At 43.2% G+C, this 18,874-nt stretch overlaps 1 protein-coding gene across 1 annotated transcript in view; it reads right to left on the bottom strand.

The window, feature by feature from the left end:
* Nucleotides 1-9,127: 9,127 nt before the first annotated feature.
* The window catches only part of Chrm5 (cholinergic receptor muscarinic 5), a 63,932-nt gene continuing 54,185 nt past the window's right edge, over nt 9,128-18,874 (bottom strand). The window contains exon 2 of the mRNA XM_006992660.4: nt 9,128-11,286. Coding sequence (XP_006992722.3) covers nt 9,606-11,204 — 1,599 coding nt within the window. The 5' untranslated portion in view covers nt 11,205-11,286 and the 3' untranslated portion in view covers nt 9,128-9,605. The remainder of the gene's footprint in view (nt 11,287-18,874) is intronic.

Genomic DNA, 18,874 nt, shown 5'->3' on the forward strand with positions numbered 1-18,874 from the left:
CCCTGCTTAGGGGAGCCAGATCTAGCCTGGACCTATAGATAACACAGGTTACCTAGGCTATTGGCCACCTCTATCCCAGCCTTTGGGGCAGAAAACAGATTATACAGCTTTTCCCTTGAAAAAACAACCTTATGTATTTAACATTCCTGGTTTCCTTAGTGCTATCTGTGAGCGGAAGGGCCTTTGTGCTCCCAACAGAATCTGGTTATCAAATAGACAGACCAGGTATATTTAAAAAATAGCAGTCTTTCAACACGTCTTGACATGTAGCATGTGAACGAGGAACCAAATGTGGGGAAAGAGAAGACTGCTCTCAGGCTGGGGAAGGAGCTCAGTTGGTAGAGCGCTTGTGTGGCAAGCACAACACACTGTCTGGGTTCAATCCTTGGCACCACATAAAATGAGTGTGGTGATGAGCCCAAGGAATTCAACCAGTGGGGGAGGGGCAGGAGGATCAGATGTTCAAAGTCATCCTCAGCTACACAGAGAGTTCGAGGCTACTCTGAGCTAGTTCTTGGTTGTATTTGTCAGGCTGTGGATGAGAACTTGGTGAATATTGCAGTCCACATGCATCTCGTCACTGTCCGCTCACCCTTTCTTCCAGCCTTTGCATACAGGCCCGGACTCTGTTGATTGTTTTCTTTCTGTGCCTAAGAAGAGCAGAAAAGAAGCTTCGAGAAGGGAAATGTTTGTATTTGGGGAGGAGCAGAGCACCCAGCTGCCACTGGAGTGATGATTTTCTTTGTATTATTCCTTGTTCCGTTCGTCATTCTGTTTGTCTACATCCATGAAGGGTGGGCGACAGTATCCATTCCCTTCTGCACTCCCAAGCTCACTGCATAGATGGATAATTATTTGTTAAACATAGGATAATCAGGTTGCCTGGATGAGGACTCTTGGATCTAAAAGCGTGGTGAGAGAAATGTGAATTCTCCAGGACAGTGTTCTTCTTATCCTCTAAGCTGTGCTACTGCATATAACAGAGATAGAAACTGACAGGTGCAGCCTCTTTCTGATCTATATTTAGTTAGGAGTGGGAGCTTTCTGTGTCACTTGAAGCCTTATGATTTCTTCTTTGAAGAGTCTAAGTGGCCAGATGCTTTCTGTTCAAGGATGGCCAAATGGTACTTACTAGCACTGTGAGTTCAAATGAAACGTGTTTATAGACGCTGGTGCGGGTGCAGGGGAAACCAAACTTTATACACCACTAATGGGAGTGTAAATTAATTCAGGCATTGTGCAAGTCAGTGTGGATGTTCCTCAAGGGACAAAAAATAAAACCAGCATACGAGTCAGCTCCTTCTATGCACATAACTGAAGGGGTCAAAGCACACACACTGGGGATACCTGCACCTCCAGGTTTATTGCAGCACTCGGCATGTAGCCAAGTGTTAGAAGCAGTCGATGTGTCTATCAGTGGATGAATGGATAAAGAAAATGTGCTATCTATTCACAATGGCATTGAATCAGCCAGGAAGACGAACAAAACCGTGTGGCAGGCGGGAGAATGGATCAAACTAGGGATTATCGTATTTAGCAAAAATACGCCAGACGCAGAAAAACAAAACACTCGTGTCTTCTCTCGGGTACAGAATCTAATACTAAAATAAAAAGATAGTGAAGGTAGAGGGACTATTTGACAGGTGAAAGGGCACCAAAAGGAGGGGGACAAGAGAGGCTACTGGAGTGGGCACGATTAAAGTATATTGTATGCTTCTATAAAAATATCACAATACATTGTTTTATACAGTTAAAATATGATAATAAATGTAAGGTGTGTCTCTGTACACAATGAGATTTCAAGGGTAGATGCTAAGATATTTTGCAGCCATCTCCAGCTGGCAGAATTCCTGGTAATTTTTCATTTGTTGGTTTTCTAAGACAATATGTATTGCTATATTGACTATTGTCTTATAAAGTATAGTGAATATAAAACAAAACAATATAATTTTGTGTATGTGTGTTCATGCATGTGTGTGTGTGCATGTTCAGGCCAGAGATTGACATGGACCTTCTTTCTCAATTGCTCTCACCTTGTTTTTTGTTTGTTTGTTTGTTTTTTCACCTTGTTTTTTGAGACAGGGGTTTTCACTGTGTTTGGAGCTTGCCAGTTTGGCTAGACTGACTGGCCAATGAGTCCTGGGAATGCTCTTGTTTTCCTCTCCCCAGACATGGGGTTATAGGTGCACACTGACTTTTAAGCAGATGCCGGGATCTAAATTTAGGTTCTCAGAACTTCATCAACCGCACCTTGCCTGGTCCTCTAGGTTGTTTATGTTTGTTTGTTTCCAATGGGTGTTTTGCCTGCATGTATGTTTGTGCACCGCTTGTGTGCCTAGCACCTGAAGAAACCAGAAGAGAGCATTAGATCTCCTGGAACTGGATTTATAGATAGTTGTAAGCCACCCTGTGGGTGCTAGGAATTGAACCTGGATCCTCTGGAAGAGCAGCTAGTGCTCTTAATGGCTAAGACATCTCTCCAGCCATCTAGTATCAGGTGTTTTTTTTTTCTTTTTTTCTTTTTTTTTTCTTTTTTTTTGAGGTAAAGAATTCACCTTTTCTTAGTCTCCCCAATAGACCCTACCTCCTGGGTGTCAAAGGTCCCATCTGAGGACTGTCCATCCATAGAATACTGGATTTCTAGGGAAGAAAGTTGTACTCAAAATACCAGAGGAAGTCTGATCTGTCTTTCCTGCTGCTGTTTTTCAGCAAGTGGTGTTTTCTACAGCAATCTACTAAACTGCTGAGTTGGGAATCTGGCCTATTGTTAGTATATCATCGTCAATAGCTTTGTGGATTTTGACCAAAGGTAGCTTTGTCCATCTTTGGATACATGAGGACTGCTAAATATAAGTACCAATCCCCATCTTGTGATATCTGGAATAAGTGAATGTATTTGCATCATTCTGTGTAAGAGATAAAGATGCCTTTTCCTTCTATTAGGATGTCAATGCAGATGCATTTATACAAGATGATCATGCTCCTAAAAGCACAGTCAAGGACTGGGAAAATGACACTCTTGGGACAGCTGTTCTTAGGAGGAACATAAAAACATCCTTGTGGGTGTCTAGTAGTTTGAGACTTGTTTAGGATCCATATAAAAAAGGCATTAGGATTTTTTGGCAGATAGATAGCCATGAAGCATACTGATATTAAGTAAGTATAGATGATTGTCGGACACAAAGAGCAAAATCCAGGCTCATTTTGCTTTGGCTTTCTTTGCCTAATTTTTGAGCACTGATGAATTTAAGGTTGTATTCCTAACCCCCACACATTAACTCATGAATTACTAAGTGAGATGAGTGCAGTCGCTTGGAGGATAATAATGACTGTGACCTCTCTGAGTTTAACATGAACATATCAGTTGGTCTTTTGTCTGTTATCAATTACTCTTTCTTTCTTTTGTTTTTGTTTTTTGTTTTTTGAGACAGGGTTTCTCTGTGTTGCTTTGCGCCTTTCCTGGAACTCACTCTGTAGCCCAGACTGGCCTCGAACTCACAGAGATCTGCCTGGCTCTGCCTCCCAGTGCTGGGATTAAAGGCGTGTACCACCACCACCACCACCACCACCACCACCACCACCACCACCCGGCTCAATTACTGTCTCTATAGTAACTTGTGGTGGTTTGAAAGAAAATGGCCCCCAAAGGGAGTGGCACTATTAGGAGGTGTGGCCTTATTGGTGTAGGTGCAGTCTTGTTGGTGGAAGTGTGTTATTGTGGGGGGCAGGCTTTGAGATCTCTTGTCTCAAGCTTCACTCAGTGTGACAGTCAGTTGACTTCCTGTTGCCTCTGAGTCAAGATATAGGACCCTCAGCTCGAGCACCACATCTGCCTGTATGCTATCATGTTCCCCATCCAAATGATAATGGACTGAACCTCTGAAACTATAAGCCACCTCAATTAAATGTTTTTATTTGTAAGAGTTGCCATGATCATGGTGTCTCTTCACAGCAATAAAAAACCCTAACTAATCACCAGGCGGTGGTGGTACATGCCTTTAATCTCAGCACTCAGGAGGCAGAGGCAGGTGGATCTCTGTGAATTTGAGGTCAGCCTGGTCTACAGAGCGAGTTCCGGGGCAGGTAGAGCTACACAGAGAAACCCTGTTTTGAAAAAAACAAAAACAAACAACAACAACAAAAAACCCAAAAAACCAAAATATAAAAAGACGTAACTCATGGGGTTGGAGATTTAGCTCATTGGTAGAGAGCTTGCTTGCCTAGCAAGTGCAAGGCGCTGGGTTCAGTCCTCAGCTGGGGGTGGGGGGACGACACATAACTCAACTTGTTCTAATGGATGTCTTCATAACTTTCAGTAATAGTAGCTGCTACAGGAGGGGACATATGTGTCTTCTTCTCTAGAACCCATATGTTTAGCTTTATGGAGAACTCTAGAACCTAGTACCCAACAAAGAATTGCTTTATAGAAACACTCATGTCCACACAGCTCTTGTAAATTGAGGGCCCTAGGGAATGGGTATTTGGGAAGTAATCACTATGGAAAAGCCAGAACTTTATTTTTCACAGAAAGAGAAAAGTGGTAGATACTTTCTTAAAACATCAAAATTATGCAGGATTTTTAAAAATGAATGCAAACACTGAAAAAATGGCTATAAGAATTTTTAAAAGCCTTTTACATTTATTTACTTTGTTTGTGTGCCATCAGAGGACAGTTTGCAGGAACTGGTTCTCTCCTTCCACACGGGTCCCAGGGATCAAACTCAGGTTTGGAGGCAAGCAACTGTATCTGTTGAGCCATCTCCTGGCCTTTGTTGTTTGTTTTGTTAACAAAACAAAGGGGAAAAAACCAGAGATTATTATCTCCACAATGATGGAATGGGATAAAAGAAAGAGAGGACAGAGGGACACTTCTCGGAGTAAACCTGTTTGTAGTTTTGACTTTTACAAACATTAATATTTTACTTATTAAAAAGAAATTCAATTGGGATGGGGAGCGGCTAATGCCTAAAGTCCCAGCCCTCAAGAAGCTAAGACGAGAATCATGAGTACCAAAACAGAAGGGGAACGGATGTGCAAGACCATCGTGGACTGAATCTGCAGATAACAGAAGATTGCTGGCGTAGCATGCAGAAGGCCTGAAAATGCACACACAATGAGAGGCGAAGAAAAACTGAGACCCTCCTCCAGATTAAAGGGTTCTAAACAGGCCGTGGCAGGCTATAGCAGAGTGTTCTGTTTGGTCCTAGATTAGATCCTGAACTGGAAAAGAAATTCATATAATGGACAGCATTTGTACACATCGTGAAACTTGAGTAGTCTATAGACCAGAGAACAACATTGTAGCAACATCAATTTTCTTGATTTCTGTTATTTGTGCAGAGGTTACATAAAGTAACCTTGTTCTTGAGAAACATACACGGAGGCATTCCAAGGTGAATAGACACATGGAGACAGCCTACTCTAAGACAGTTGAGAAAAAAAAAATCATGCGCCAGCACACACAGCACACTGAGAAAAAAAAAATCATGCGCCAGCACACACAGCACACTGAGAGGGTGCGTGCTAACAGGACAACATTGTAATGGGTTTATGAAATAGATGAAGAGTAAAGAGTTGTTTGTAGTATTTCTTCAGCTTTTAGATAAGCTCAAAATTCAAAAGAATTTCTTCTTTTTAAAATGTGCTTCTGGCTCCTTTCCGACACATTTATCCACTCCCTGTCTAGACTTCCTTAGATTAGTGAAGAGCTTGCGTAATCTTGAACTTTACTGATGAGATGGCATGGAGGAGATGAAAATTACAATCACAAATTGGTAATGAAATGCGAGGGGAGAAAGTGAGACTGTTCCCTTTGGCACAGGGCCTCTGTCCGAGAAGAGCTGGGCTTCCAGGTCTGTCCCCCACCCTTGCCCTACAGGAGAAAGGAAGAATTTTAGCCACAGACTTTTTTTTTTTTATCATCATTGTTTAATCTTAATTTGATCATTGGTAGCTGGAATGGCAAGTCACAGAAAGTAGCAACAAGGACGTGTATTCCATATTGTGAACCCTATCTTCAAAGGGAAGGCCATGCAGAGCTGAGGAAGACCCTGGTACAGATTGGGTCCGTCATGCTAACCAGAGAACATTCTCCAGTTTTAACACTTTTCATGGAATCACTATGTGGTTAAATTTCTTTAATGTCCAGAACAACATGAGTACAATATGCTTTGCTGTGATTCCGGTATTGATAGTAGACAGCTGTAAGCCCCCACCCAGGGGTGTAGGTACAGATTTCACAGTCACAAAGAACCGGCAGCGTCATCCTCAGAGGACACTCACCAGAGGAGCAAAGGAGGAAGGCTGACAACATGCTTTGTTTAACCAAAACATGAACGGAAAACCGGGACGGGTCACCAAATTCACAGCCCAAAAGAGAAACAAATCACATTATTAGCAACATATATCATCCTATAGACAGCCAGTTAAAGCTGAACGTAGTTCCTCACAGACAGAACTCAGGAGACTAGGATCAGGTCAGCTCATACTCCACGCACTTACCCCATACCTGTAGTTTACAATAGAATCTTTGCATTCTGAAGGCCCCACTCAAGGTCCTGACTCTAGGACACTTTGGTTTCCTCTAACGGTTTGAGGGTATGCTTTGTCTATGTTAATGGGCATGAGTAGCCCTGTAAACCTGGCTACTTTTCAAAGTCAATAAGAATCAGTTTCACAAAAGATAAGTTAAAAAGGCTAATTCTGTGTGACCGTGGAGCAATACTCTCTCCACTCCAGTTCTGGGTCCCTTTGCTTTAACTGGGTTATCCCTCTATTGTGAGTGATGAATACCCAATACAGGATTAAAATGCCATTTTCATAGAAAGATTTCCAATTCTGCCAGCAGCCAAGGCCTTAAAGGAAAAGAACCAAGTACGTCTAGAGCTGGTAGAGCAGGTTTTTTAATGAAGTCACACCCTTCTGGTATCACATAGGCCTGGGAACTTCTGTCTCAGAGATTTGAGCCAATTAGTATTTTCTACTAACTTCTTGGCAGGTGTCAACCTGCCCTTCACAAAGGCTCCACGACTACGGTACACCAAACATGCTCCATCTCAACATCAGGTCTCTGCAGGGCTAGAATAGAGGCCTGGGTGGATTAGCCGTGTCCTACCCAAGAGTTCCCCATCCCAAAGGCTCCTTGGCATGTAACTCTGTTCTTCCAGGGTTGGAGGGAGAACTCAGGTACACATCTAATTCCCAAGAAACCAGGCTAATTCCTTCTCCTCCTCTTCTTTTTCTTCTTTCCATCCTCTTAAAAAAAAATGAGGTTAAAAGAGAGCTGGCTTCTACTGAGTGAAATGAAATCCAGATTTTTTTTTTTCTTTTTGAAATAGGATCTTGCTATAGACAAAGCTGCCTCCACTGCCCACGTGCTGGGATTACAGGTATGTTTCCCGTAGAGAATTTCATTTGACACACAGTGTCAAATGATAGCAAATTCGACTAGAAAGTTCCTGACAGGACTATCCACCTGCCAGCTCTCCATGTAGCACTGCACTGCTTTTATTCTTTCATTAATTTAACTTATTTCACACCTTTAATTTCTTGTGCATGTGTTTATTTTTGAAATCATCAAAGAAGCATCTTAGGTTCAGTTTTTCCCCCTCCTGGTTCTAAAGCTCAAGCCCAGGGCTGGGAGCATGCTGGGCAAGCACTCTCTACTGAGCATCACTCCACTTCTAGTTTCTTTATATAAAAATACTTCAGTTAGGATCTCTGTGAGTTCAAGGCCAGCCTGATCTACAAAGTGAGATCCAGGACAGGCACCAAAACTACACAGAGAAACCCTGTCTCAGAAAAACAAAAACAAAAACAAAAAGTACTTCAGTTAAATAGTTCAGTTAAACTCTGTTTTTAAATAATTCCAGTGGACATAATGCATGTTAATACTTTTTTGTTTTTATGTCACTATACCTTACACTTAGTTTTTTGTTTTGTTTTGTTTTTGTTTGTTTGTTTGTTTGTTTATTTTTGAGACAGGGTTTCTCCATGTAGTTTTGGTGCCTGTCCTGGATCTCGCTCTATAGCCCAGGCTGGCCTCAAACTCACAGAGATCTGCCTGGCTCTGCCTCCCGAATGCTGGGATTAAAGGCGTGCGCCAACACCGCCCAGCTTTTACTCTTAATTTTTAAGAGGAAACTTACATTTAAACAATGTTTGCTTTGGTGCTGAGGGTTGAATCCAGTGCTTCGTGCATGTATCACTGGGCTCCTCCTAGCCAAAGTGTTCATGTTTAAGGGCATAACCAGCTGCACTCAACCCTCAACTCTGCATTTCTGAGCTTCTCACTTCTGGGTCCCTTGGGACAGACTGAGCAAGGAAGTCATTTCTTTCAAATATGAAAGACTGATAAGAAAGAAGGAGGAAAGAAAGAAAGAAAGAGAGTAAGAAAGAAAGAAAAAGAGAGAGAGGGAGGGAGGGAGGAAGGAAGGAAGGAAGGAAGGAAGGAAGGAAGGAAGGAAGGAAGGAAGGAAGGAAGGAAGGAAGAACACTCCCCTCCTTTTGCCCAAGCAGCACTTCTTTCCCTACACAAGACAGTGATCTGCGCATGTCTGGGTCTGGATGAGGAGGATTGGGAACTTCAAAGACTCTTAAGGAAAATTGAAAGCATGGTAGGAATCATATTTGTTTTTACACGTTTTGTGTCTGATTTGTCCTGAGAGGAGATTAGAAAGCAGTTCTCCTAAAAACAACATAAAAGACCCAGCATTCAATATCCTGGAGAGAATCCTTACTAGATAGGGCTGTTATACAATCAGTTTCTGCTGAGAACACAGCATACTTCATAAATGACTCCAAATGGGCACCAAAAATGAGACACAATATTTGTTTAGAGAAAGAGTTACCTCATTGGTAAAACATGAAAATAACTGTCTGGAAACTCGATCATCATTAGTAGCAGAACAGAAGCCCCTCTAGGAAACCAAGCATGCAAGTGTGCCAACGTCAGCACTTTTCTTGACTCAGGGTTCTGAGAGACGGATGGTCTGTGGGAATCACCATGGTTTCACTGGGCATGGGAGTTGTCACAGTTAGGAAAGGGAGAGTAAGAACATCATTCGGCATATGAACAGAAAAACATGCCACAGTACAAAGCACATGATAGCTGCATAATAAATGCTGATTAAATTACGAAGGGTGATATTCTTAGAAGCCAGTTGAATACCACGCTTATCCAGAGGTGACAGGGGCTTACATTCTCCTTGATTTTCACTGGTCTAACACAGTTTCATATAGACACATACAGATTGCACAATGCCCTATGACAGAATGCCCCAGGGGAAGATTTCCAGTCTGGCCCCAACTGTTCTTCACAGAACAGTTCCCAAAGTCATTGTCCGCAATGACTCAAGTGTATTTCCAGAGAAGGACCCTGAGTCTGTCTTTCTGCTTCACCAGCAAACGCTAGTGGCACCAGGTGGCCTTGGTAATAGACAAGACTCACTTCACATGGCAGCAGTGGCTGTGTGCGTGACGCTTTGTTTTGACAACAGACCTTGAGCCTGGACAAGTCTTTGGGGGCTCGGAATGGCAGATGATGTTCTTCAAAACAAGCAAACCAGACTGTGGCCATTATTCTTTCCAGGGAAGTTACTGACTTTTCAGGGTAGCTTGCTGTTCCCTTGCCAATACAATTTCTCTTCCACTCTTTTCTTTTTCCATCTGCAGAGAAGCAGCATCTTAAAGGTCTTCCTGAAGGTTCTGTTGCAGAGAGCATAGCAGATGGGGTTGATAGTGCTGTTGACATAGCACAACCAGTAACCCAAGTGCCACAGGGTGACAGGGACACACTTGTCACAGAAGGTGGAAACCAGGACCATGATGTTGTAAGGGGTCCATGTGATGATGAAGGCCAAGAGAATGGCACTCAAGGTCTGGGCTGCTTTTCTCTCTTTGATTAGGACCATTCTCTTTCGCTTGGTCATTTGATGGCTGAGGCTGGGGTCCAGGCCTCTTGTTGAAGGGTCCTTGGACACCGGGAAGGTACAGGGCATGATTTTCACCTTGCGACAGCCATTGTTAGTCTCCTGGGTCCCGTCAGCTTTTACCACCAATTGGAACTTATAGGCAACACACTTCTGACTCTTGAGTCTGTGAGCAGCAGCCGGAGACAGGAAGTATTTGGGAGTGTCATAGTCACTGTTTTCAGTCTGAGCGGTCACGAAAGTTTCCTTCGTCTCTTCGGTGTTGAATTCCTTCCTCGGGCTTTCCTTAGCCTGATTCTTGTAGACCACTTGAAAGACAGGGTCAGTGGTGGGCTTGGCCTCATCCTCTGAGGAGGGGTAGCTGCTACAGGTAGTGACTTGCTCAGTCTTGTCCCAGTCAACACTTAGGCCAGTGGCCTGGTCTGGCTTTCCTGTTGTTGAGGTTCTTCTGCGGGAAGATGACCAGGAGGCCTGATCCCTTTCCCTTTGGGCCAGGCTGGGTCTAGGGCAGCTAAAGAAAGATCTGAGCAGGGTCCTGTGAGCCGGCTTTCTCTTCTTGGCTTCTACCACAGAATCAGAACCCTGGAGGTCAGCCAGGTCCTTGGTTCGCTTCTCTGTTTCACGGTAGATCCGGCAGTAGAGTATGGTCATGACAGAGACAGGGATGTAGAAGGCGGCGATGGCCGTGCCGAAAGTAATGGTGGGCTCGGAGAGGAATTGGATCTGGCACTCATCAGGTGGTACTGTCCGCTTCCCAACCAAGTACTGCCAGCAAAGAATTGCTGGTGCCCAGAGGATGAAGGAGATCAGCCAGGCCAAGCCAATCATGATGCCAGCCCGCTTTGGGGTACGCTTGGCCCGGTATGTCAGTGGTCTTGTGATGGAAAAGTAACGGTCAAAGCTAATCACCAGAAGGTTCATGACCGAAGCGTTGCTGGCAACATAGTCTAACGCAAGCCAAAGGTCACAAGCCAGACTCCCGAGGACCCAGCGTCCCATGAGGATGTAGGTCGTGTAGAGGTTCATGGAGAAGATTCCAATGATGAGGTCTGCACAGGCCAAGCTGAGCAGGTAATAGTTGTTAACTGTCTTGAGCTGACTGTTGACTTTGAAGGAGATCATGACCAAGACATTGCCCACAATGGTCATCAGGCTGACCACAGCTGTCACACTTGCAATAGTGATGACTTCCCATAGCCCATGGCGTTCCAAAGCCTGGTGATCTACTGGGGTGTCGTTGACTGTGGTTTCATTGTGGTAAGATTCCCCCTCCATCCTGGTTCAAGAAGTTACATTGGGATTTAGTCTGAGGTTTGGAGCTGCTCTCTGTCCTGCTTCCTCTCTTCTCCGCCAGTACCTGGAAGAGATATCAACAGGTCAGCTCCACTCATCACATTTCTGCATGATTTTCTTTTCCCTTCGGGATTCATCATTGTGAATAGAATATGAATTATAGCCAGGCGGTGGTGGCGCACGCCTTTAATCCCAGCACTCGGGAGGCAGAGGCAGGTGGATCTCTGTGAGTTTGAGGCCAGCCTGGGCTACCAAGTGAGTTCCAGGAAAAGGCGCAGAGCTACACAGAGAAACCCTGTCTCGAAAAACCAAAAAAAAAAAAAAAAAAAAAAAAAATGCAAAATGAATTATATGCAGAGCAAGATGCTGGATTGTTGAACCTTTTTTATTTTTCTTAGAAAATGACTTAATTTATTATCAAACTATTGTTACTATTGAGAGTGTTGAAATAGTTAAGTATAAGGTAAAAGGCGAAATAAATTTGGACAACTATATATGTATGTATGTATGTATGTGTGTGTGTATATACATTGCAATGGATAACAATATAGTAATAGATGTATATGTTTTTATCATTGCAAAATTCTTGTACCAAATGAACAAGTATTGGGTTTTAGTTATAAAAATTTGCAATTAATATTTTTCAATGAATTCTCTGGTATTTTCATACATGTAAAAAAATGTTTGGTCATCTTCATGTCCCAATGCCCTCCCTCACTCCTCTCCTCCTACTGAAATTATTCTTCTTCCACAGAAATCTCTAGACTTTCAGTAACATTTTTATCAGGGCATGATACATTCTTTTAAAAATGTATTAGTTCTTTGAGAATTTCATATGATGTGTTTTGATCATATTCACTCCCTTCCACAACCCCTTCTGGATATATTCCTCTTCCCTATCCACCCAACTTTGTGTCCTCTTATTTTTCTAGTGTATTATTGTTTGTATTTTAATGAGCCTCACTGCCTGAGTATCATGCATTTGTGTGAAACTGCTGCCCTCTTGTGGCAAATTTTTAGAGAGGGGTTGAGAAGAGGAAGGAAGGAGAAAGAAAAGGATAGAATTGCTTAAAAGGCTGGGAGACGGGGAGGGTGGAGAGTCGGGGTGAGGGATGGTAGGGTAGGGATGAAGGGTGGGACTGGGGGTGGGGGTGGGGGGATAGGGTAGAGGTGGGGTGTGGGTTTGATAGGCTTCAATGCAGAGGACAGAAACCTGAAATGAACTTTGGAGGTAGTGCCCAGAGGCGGCAGGCTTAAAACACGCCTGCTCACAAAGGGTTAAAAGTCAAGAACTATTGAAGGAATGTGTGAAGAAACAAAGTTTTGACATGTCTTTTTTTAAAAAAGACGGCTCTTTTAAAGTAACACACATCTAACTTTGTTGTTGTTGTTGAGACAGGGTTTCTCTGTGTAGTTTTGGTGCCTGTTCTGGATCTTGCTCTGCAGACCTGGCTGACCTCGAACTCACAAAGATCCACCTGGCTCTGCCTCCTGAGTTCTGGAATTAAAGGCATGCGCCACCACCGCCCGGCCTAACTTCTTTTAATTCATAGAGAAGAAGTGCTGTTTCAATTCAAAAGCTCATTTCAGTTAAGACATGGCTTCTCATAGTGGAGGGGGTTGGGAGGGATGGAGAGGGGGACTGGAAGGAGAGGAGGGAGGGAGGAGAAACTGACGGGCTGGGAAAAACAATTAATTAATTAATTTTTAAAAATCAGGGGGGAAAAAAGAGATGGCTTCTTGTTGTCTCTGAAGTGATCACATTATCTGCAGCAGGTTTTTAACCAACACTTAAAAAATACTGTTTGCCAGCATGCTAGATGCCTTGGATGCCTTGGAGCATCAAAGAGTGCATGTATTGAGGACTTAATCTTGTTCAACTTTAAAGAGCATCCAGGAAGAAAGCTGAGCCTTCTTCAGGCCAAATTCTTGGGACAGAAAGGTCTATTCCCGAGGATATTAAATGATCACACTGTCACTGTGGGACAGGAAAGCTGGTGAGACAGTGTATGCTTGAGGACCAAACCGGAGCCACTGGATTCCTGTGTGTAGCTTGTCTCCCAGTCCTGGGGTGGGGTTGGGGATTCCCTTCCCTTCTGTCTTGTGTAGTATTCCCAGACTTTGGGGAATATATCATTTTTCTATGTGTGCCATGTCATTAAAAAGCTTTGGAAGTACTGCTGCAATTAGGTTTATGGGAAAATCTGAAAGTCCAGAAGAATTCCTTGGCAGTTAGCGAACTCTTCCCAATGGATGTAAAAGCATGGGTTATGTATTTATCTTTGTGGTCCTAATGAAAGTATCTTTTTCTGTAGGCAACAGGAAGAAAATGTCTTAAGGAGGCAGAGATACACTGCGTCAAGCAAAGCTGATAAACCTGGTAAGATTAGGACTGACACATGAGCCTGGGTTTAGTTCCAAGGAGACAAGAATGCATCTTGGCAAGCTGTTCCGGGCTGTGGTGGTTGGAAGGCATTGTGAAACACACAAAAGAGGGACCAGGAGGAGAAGAGTGAGAGGAAACTGCTACTGACTATGTCTGCATGCTTGTCTGTGGACCATGTTCATGCCTGTATGCAACGCCAATTGAAGTCGGGAAGAGGGAGTCAAATCCCTTAGGACTGGAGCAGAGGCCCCACAAGAGTATCCCGAGGGGAGGCTGCCTCTCTCATGTCTCAACTTCAACACAGCTGCCCCCTGTCCCCCCAATAAACCTCTTGCACTAAGTCTGTGCATGTGGAGTGATTGCTTAGTGACATACCTTGGCAGGGCCTGCTGAAAGGTACCCACTTTGCCTTCCTTTATATTTATCATCACACACAATACTTTAATCCCAGCACTTGGGATGCAGAGGCAGGTAGGTCAAGGCTAGCCTGGTCTATATAGGGAGCTCCAGGCTAGCTGAGGCTACATAATGAGATCCATTTAAATTAAAGAAAGAAAGAAAGAAAAAAGAAAGAAAGAACTATAATAATATTTTCTTCTCTAAGTGTAGAGAAGCTGTAAGCTCGTGGTCTTGGGCAGGACTTATGAAGCCTTCCTGTGAGGTTTAAATGAATATGACCTCCAATATGACCTGATGACAGTGATTCTCCCACACGAATACACATCACAGTCACCAGCAAGCTTACTTTCACAGATCACTGGGCCTCACTCTTACACTTCTGGCTGCAGGGAGGCTTAAGAGTTTGCATCTCAACAAGGGACACTGTGTTGCTACTCCACCTTTTGAAAATGACTACATAATGAATGGATTTCCTTTTATAAAAATAGAACTGAGAGGGGGAGAAAGAGTCTAAGAGCCAGAGGTGTGTGTGTGTGTGTGTGTGTGTGTGTGTGTGTGTGTGTGTGTGTGTGTGTGTTGGGGGCTGACGGGTGGCCCAGTCCAGAACAGTGTCTCTTGAACTTGCAAGACTCTTGAACTCAGAGCAGTGCAAGATCAAGCCAGTTAACATTCCAGCCTGGAGATAGGAGGGGGCTCCTGAGCTCCTACTCCTAACTGAAAAGCTATTGCCAGTTGACATCTTCTAGGGGAGAGTCAGTTTTCTTTAAAGGAATGGCCACTGCATGGTCAATTATGCTACAGCGGATGGCGCCATCGGTGCGTGGGCGGCGTGAACTGCAGTCTGTGGACTCTTAAAAAAAAAGAGATCACCAAGTTGGGAGGATATAGATTGTATGTATGTGTGAAATTCTCAAAAAATATTAAATAAAAAAATAAACAAAATAGGTCAAACATACTAAAATTACACAAAAAGGTAAGCTTATTTTCTTAAGGCTCTCCCTGTGTGACTGACACTTTGTTTTGGTATCTTAGGAGTTCCCTAAGGAAAAACTGGTTTTTAAACTGACACAATGGCATACATTAAAGCTAGGATTATCAAGAAAAAGCAATATCAGAAATCCCCCTTCCTTCTATACAGACAAAAGGTGTTTAGCTCCTTGCAATGCAGGAGGGTCTTGTGTGGCCTTTTCCTCACTGCTGACACTTTCTCTGTGCATCAGAACCATAGAGGGGCCCATCCTGGTGGCTAGGATATAATTCCAGCTACTTGGGAGGCAGCTGTTTGGAGAATTTTGCGTTCAAGGCCAGCCTGGACAAATGAATGAGACACTGGGTTAGTATTATTCCTTGTCTCATCGCTGCAGGGAAATGCCCGACAAAACAACTTAAGGAAGGGACGGTTTGTTCTGTGCCACAGTTTCAGGGAGCCCAACCCAGCGTGGGGGAACATAGAATCAGGAGGTGGCCGGTCTCGTGCTCTCCACAATCAGGAAGCAGAGAGCATGCATACCGGTCCACATCTTGCTTCTCTATTTAGTCTGGGACCCCAGCACATGCAAATGGTGCTGCCCACATTCAGTGTGAGGCTTCTCACCTCAATGAACTTAATCTAGATAATTCCCAATGGACATGTCCACAAACTTTTTTCCATAGTGATTCTAAATTCTACCAAGTTGACAGTCAAGATTAACTCTCTCAAAATAAAGAGCCGAAGATACTGTAGTTCGGTGACACAGGGTGTGTTGGAGGCCCCATTGTTAACCCCCAGATCATACAACACAACAACAAAAACAAAAAACTCCGTGAGATAAGCATGGTCACTACCTTGATTAAAAGATCTTCAAAGCCAGGTGTCTGACTTTAATCCTAGCACTCAGGAGGCAGAGGCAGTTGATTTTTGTGAGTTCAAGGCCAGCCTGATCTACATACTACACAGTGAGTTCTCATACAGCTGAAGCTATGTACAGAGACACTGTCTGAAAACAACAAACAAACAAAAACAGCTAACCACCACTCCCCTGATGTATGTCAATTGCATGAAATAGTGTCGGGAGCAAAATGTTAAATAAATGTTTGCAATCACTTTCCAAAAACAAGTCTTGTCTGAAAATAGGCATAATAATTATTCTTAGTAATTTTTGTTTGTTTGTTTTGAGATAGGATCTTGACATGTAACCCAGGCTAGAATAAGAATTCCTAATGTTGAGATTATAGACATGCACTAAATGCCTGGCTATACTACTTGTTCTCTCTCTTGTTTTTAATATAACACTTTGGGCTGGAGAGATGTCTCCACTGTTAAGAGCACTGGCTGCTCTTTCAGAGGATCTGGATTGGATTCCCAGTACTCACATGGTGGCTAAAAACCACCTGGATCCAGTTCCAGGGGATCTGTTGCCCTCTTCTGGCCCCTTCAGGCAATGCATGAAGGCAAAATGCCCGAACACATTTAAAGATAAAAAACCTCAAGGTCTCACTCTGATCCTGGTTGTCCTGGAACTCATTATGAAGACTAGGTTGGCTTAGAACTTGTAGCAATCCTCTGTGACGTGGGATACTGATGTTTCCAATAAAGAAATGTGGTTGAGCTGTGTATATAAATTTGACAACCAGGCGGTGGTGGCGCACACCTTTGATCCCAGCACTCGGGAAGCAGAGCCAGGTGGATCTCTGTGAGTTTGAGGCCAGCCTGGGCTACCAAGTGAGTTCCAGGAAAGGTGCAAAGTTACACAGGGAAACCCTGTCTCGAAAAACCAAAAAAAAAAAAAAAAAAAAAAAAAAAAATGACAGATAACTATTTTAAGTAAGGGCTGTGAGGAGGCAGCTTCTCGAATGATGGCTGAACAAAGCATTCATCTATGGTACAACAGAATGATGTCAGGAGTCATTTTATTTCTATGTTATTTTAACAGAACAGTAGTGCTTGGTTTTTACCATAGTAGCCGCTGGTTCTCGGTCATCAAAACTGTGTCAGTTAACAGGTTCCATCTCATGGAATAGGCCTTCAGTCAAATCAGGTGTTGGTTGGTTACTCCCAGAGGCCTTGTGCCACCATTGTACTAGCCTATCCTGCAGGCAGGACACATTGTAGATCAAAGGTTGTGGCTGGGTTGGTGTCTACATTTTTCCTTTGGTAGCATGCAGAGTACCTGCTTGTACCAAAGACACTAGCATGCAGGGGTGAGGTCTCTCTGTAGATACCAGCTCGACTCCTCCGTGTTTAATGAGTTGTGTAGGTATTGTCTTCAGCAATCATGCCTTGTCATCAGTTTGTGGAGAGCAACCTTTTGTCTTGGCAATAGTTTAGGTTGTTTAGGGTTTTGTTTTTTTTTTTTCATGGAACCCCTTTGTCCAACAATTCAATTAGGTGCAACCCATTCCAGATACTGGAAGCTTCATTTAGTAACAAAAGATGTCTGGCTGGGGTTCTGTCTCCCCCATTATTTGGCAAATCTATTTATATTGCTTTCATAATGCATATGTTTTATGAAGTTTCTACTGTATTAGTTTTCCATACTACCATTCAAATGGCCCTTAATTTTAGCTGTCTCTTTTCACATTCCCTTCCTCATCCCCCTCCTCCTCCTTACTTGATCCTCCCATTCTAGCCCCTCCCACATCAATCCATCCATAGCTATCTCTTCTACTTCCCTTCCCTAGGTAGATCTATCTGTCCTCTCCTGCTCCAATCCCTTACTTTATACCTAACCTCTGTGGTTCTATGGAGTGTAGCTTCGTTATCATTGACTTAACAGCCAATGTACACATATAAGCAAATATACACCATATTTGTCTTTCTGGGTCTGGGTTACCTCACTCAGGATTTTTTTTTTCTATTTCTGTACATTTCTGTGAATTTTGTGATTTCATTTTTAACGGCTTAGTAATATTCCATTGTGTAAATGTAACACATTTTATTTATCCATTCATCTGTTGAGGGACATGTAGGTTGTTTCCAGTTTCTGGCTATTATACATAGGACAGTAGTCAGGCAGTGGTTGTGCACATCTTTAATCCCAGCACTCTGGAGGCAGAAGCAGGTAGATCTCTGTGAGTTTGAGGCCAGCCTGAATTATCGAGTAAGTTACAGAGCAGCCAAGGCTACACAGAGAAACCCTGTCTTGAAAAACAAAATAAAAAAAAAATAGGGCAGCAATAGGTGCATGCTTCCCTTACTCCACATCTTTGCCAGCATGAGCTGTCATTTGTTTTACTGATCTTAGCCATTCTGACGGGTGTAGGATGAGATCTCAAAGTACTTTTGATTTGCACTTCCCTGATGGCTAAGGATGTTAAACTTTAAGTGTTTCTCAGCCATTTGAGTTTCCTCTTTTTAGAGACCCACAGCCAGACAATATGCTGGGAGTGAGAGACCTTATAAACACTAAGCCATAAATGGAGTGTTTCCATCAAATTCCTCCCCTCAGGGCGTCAGAGGTCTGGGAAGAGTGTAGAGCCAGAGGGGATGAAGTCACTAAGGAAACAAGACCCTCTAAATCAACAGGATTGATGACACAAGAACCCAGAGACTGAGGCAGCATGCAGAGGGCCTGCACGAGTCTGTGCCAGATGGGGTCCAAGAGCTGAAAGGAGAAGTGGACACACGTCCCCATTCCTAACCCAGAAGCTATCTCTAATTAATAGGCACTTGCAAATGAAAGTTTAGTTTCCTCCAAGGGAAACAAATTAGTCTTAAGTGCAGGCCCCATGCCCAGCCATAGATGGCCAACAGAAAATGGACTTAGTGGCATCTTTGGAGGTTCTTTGTCTGATAATGTCATGTTTTTTTAAATTATTATCTTACCTTCTATTTTTATTTCATTTATATTTATTTTAAATTTTTCTCTCTTTTTACCCCATAAGTCCT

Source organism: Peromyscus maniculatus, chromosome 4 (genome assembly GCF_049852395.1).
Source record: "Peromyscus maniculatus bairdii isolate BWxNUB_F1_BW_parent chromosome 4, HU_Pman_BW_mat_3.1, whole genome shotgun sequence".
NCBI lineage: Eukaryota > Metazoa > Chordata > Mammalia > Rodentia > Cricetidae > Peromyscus > Peromyscus maniculatus.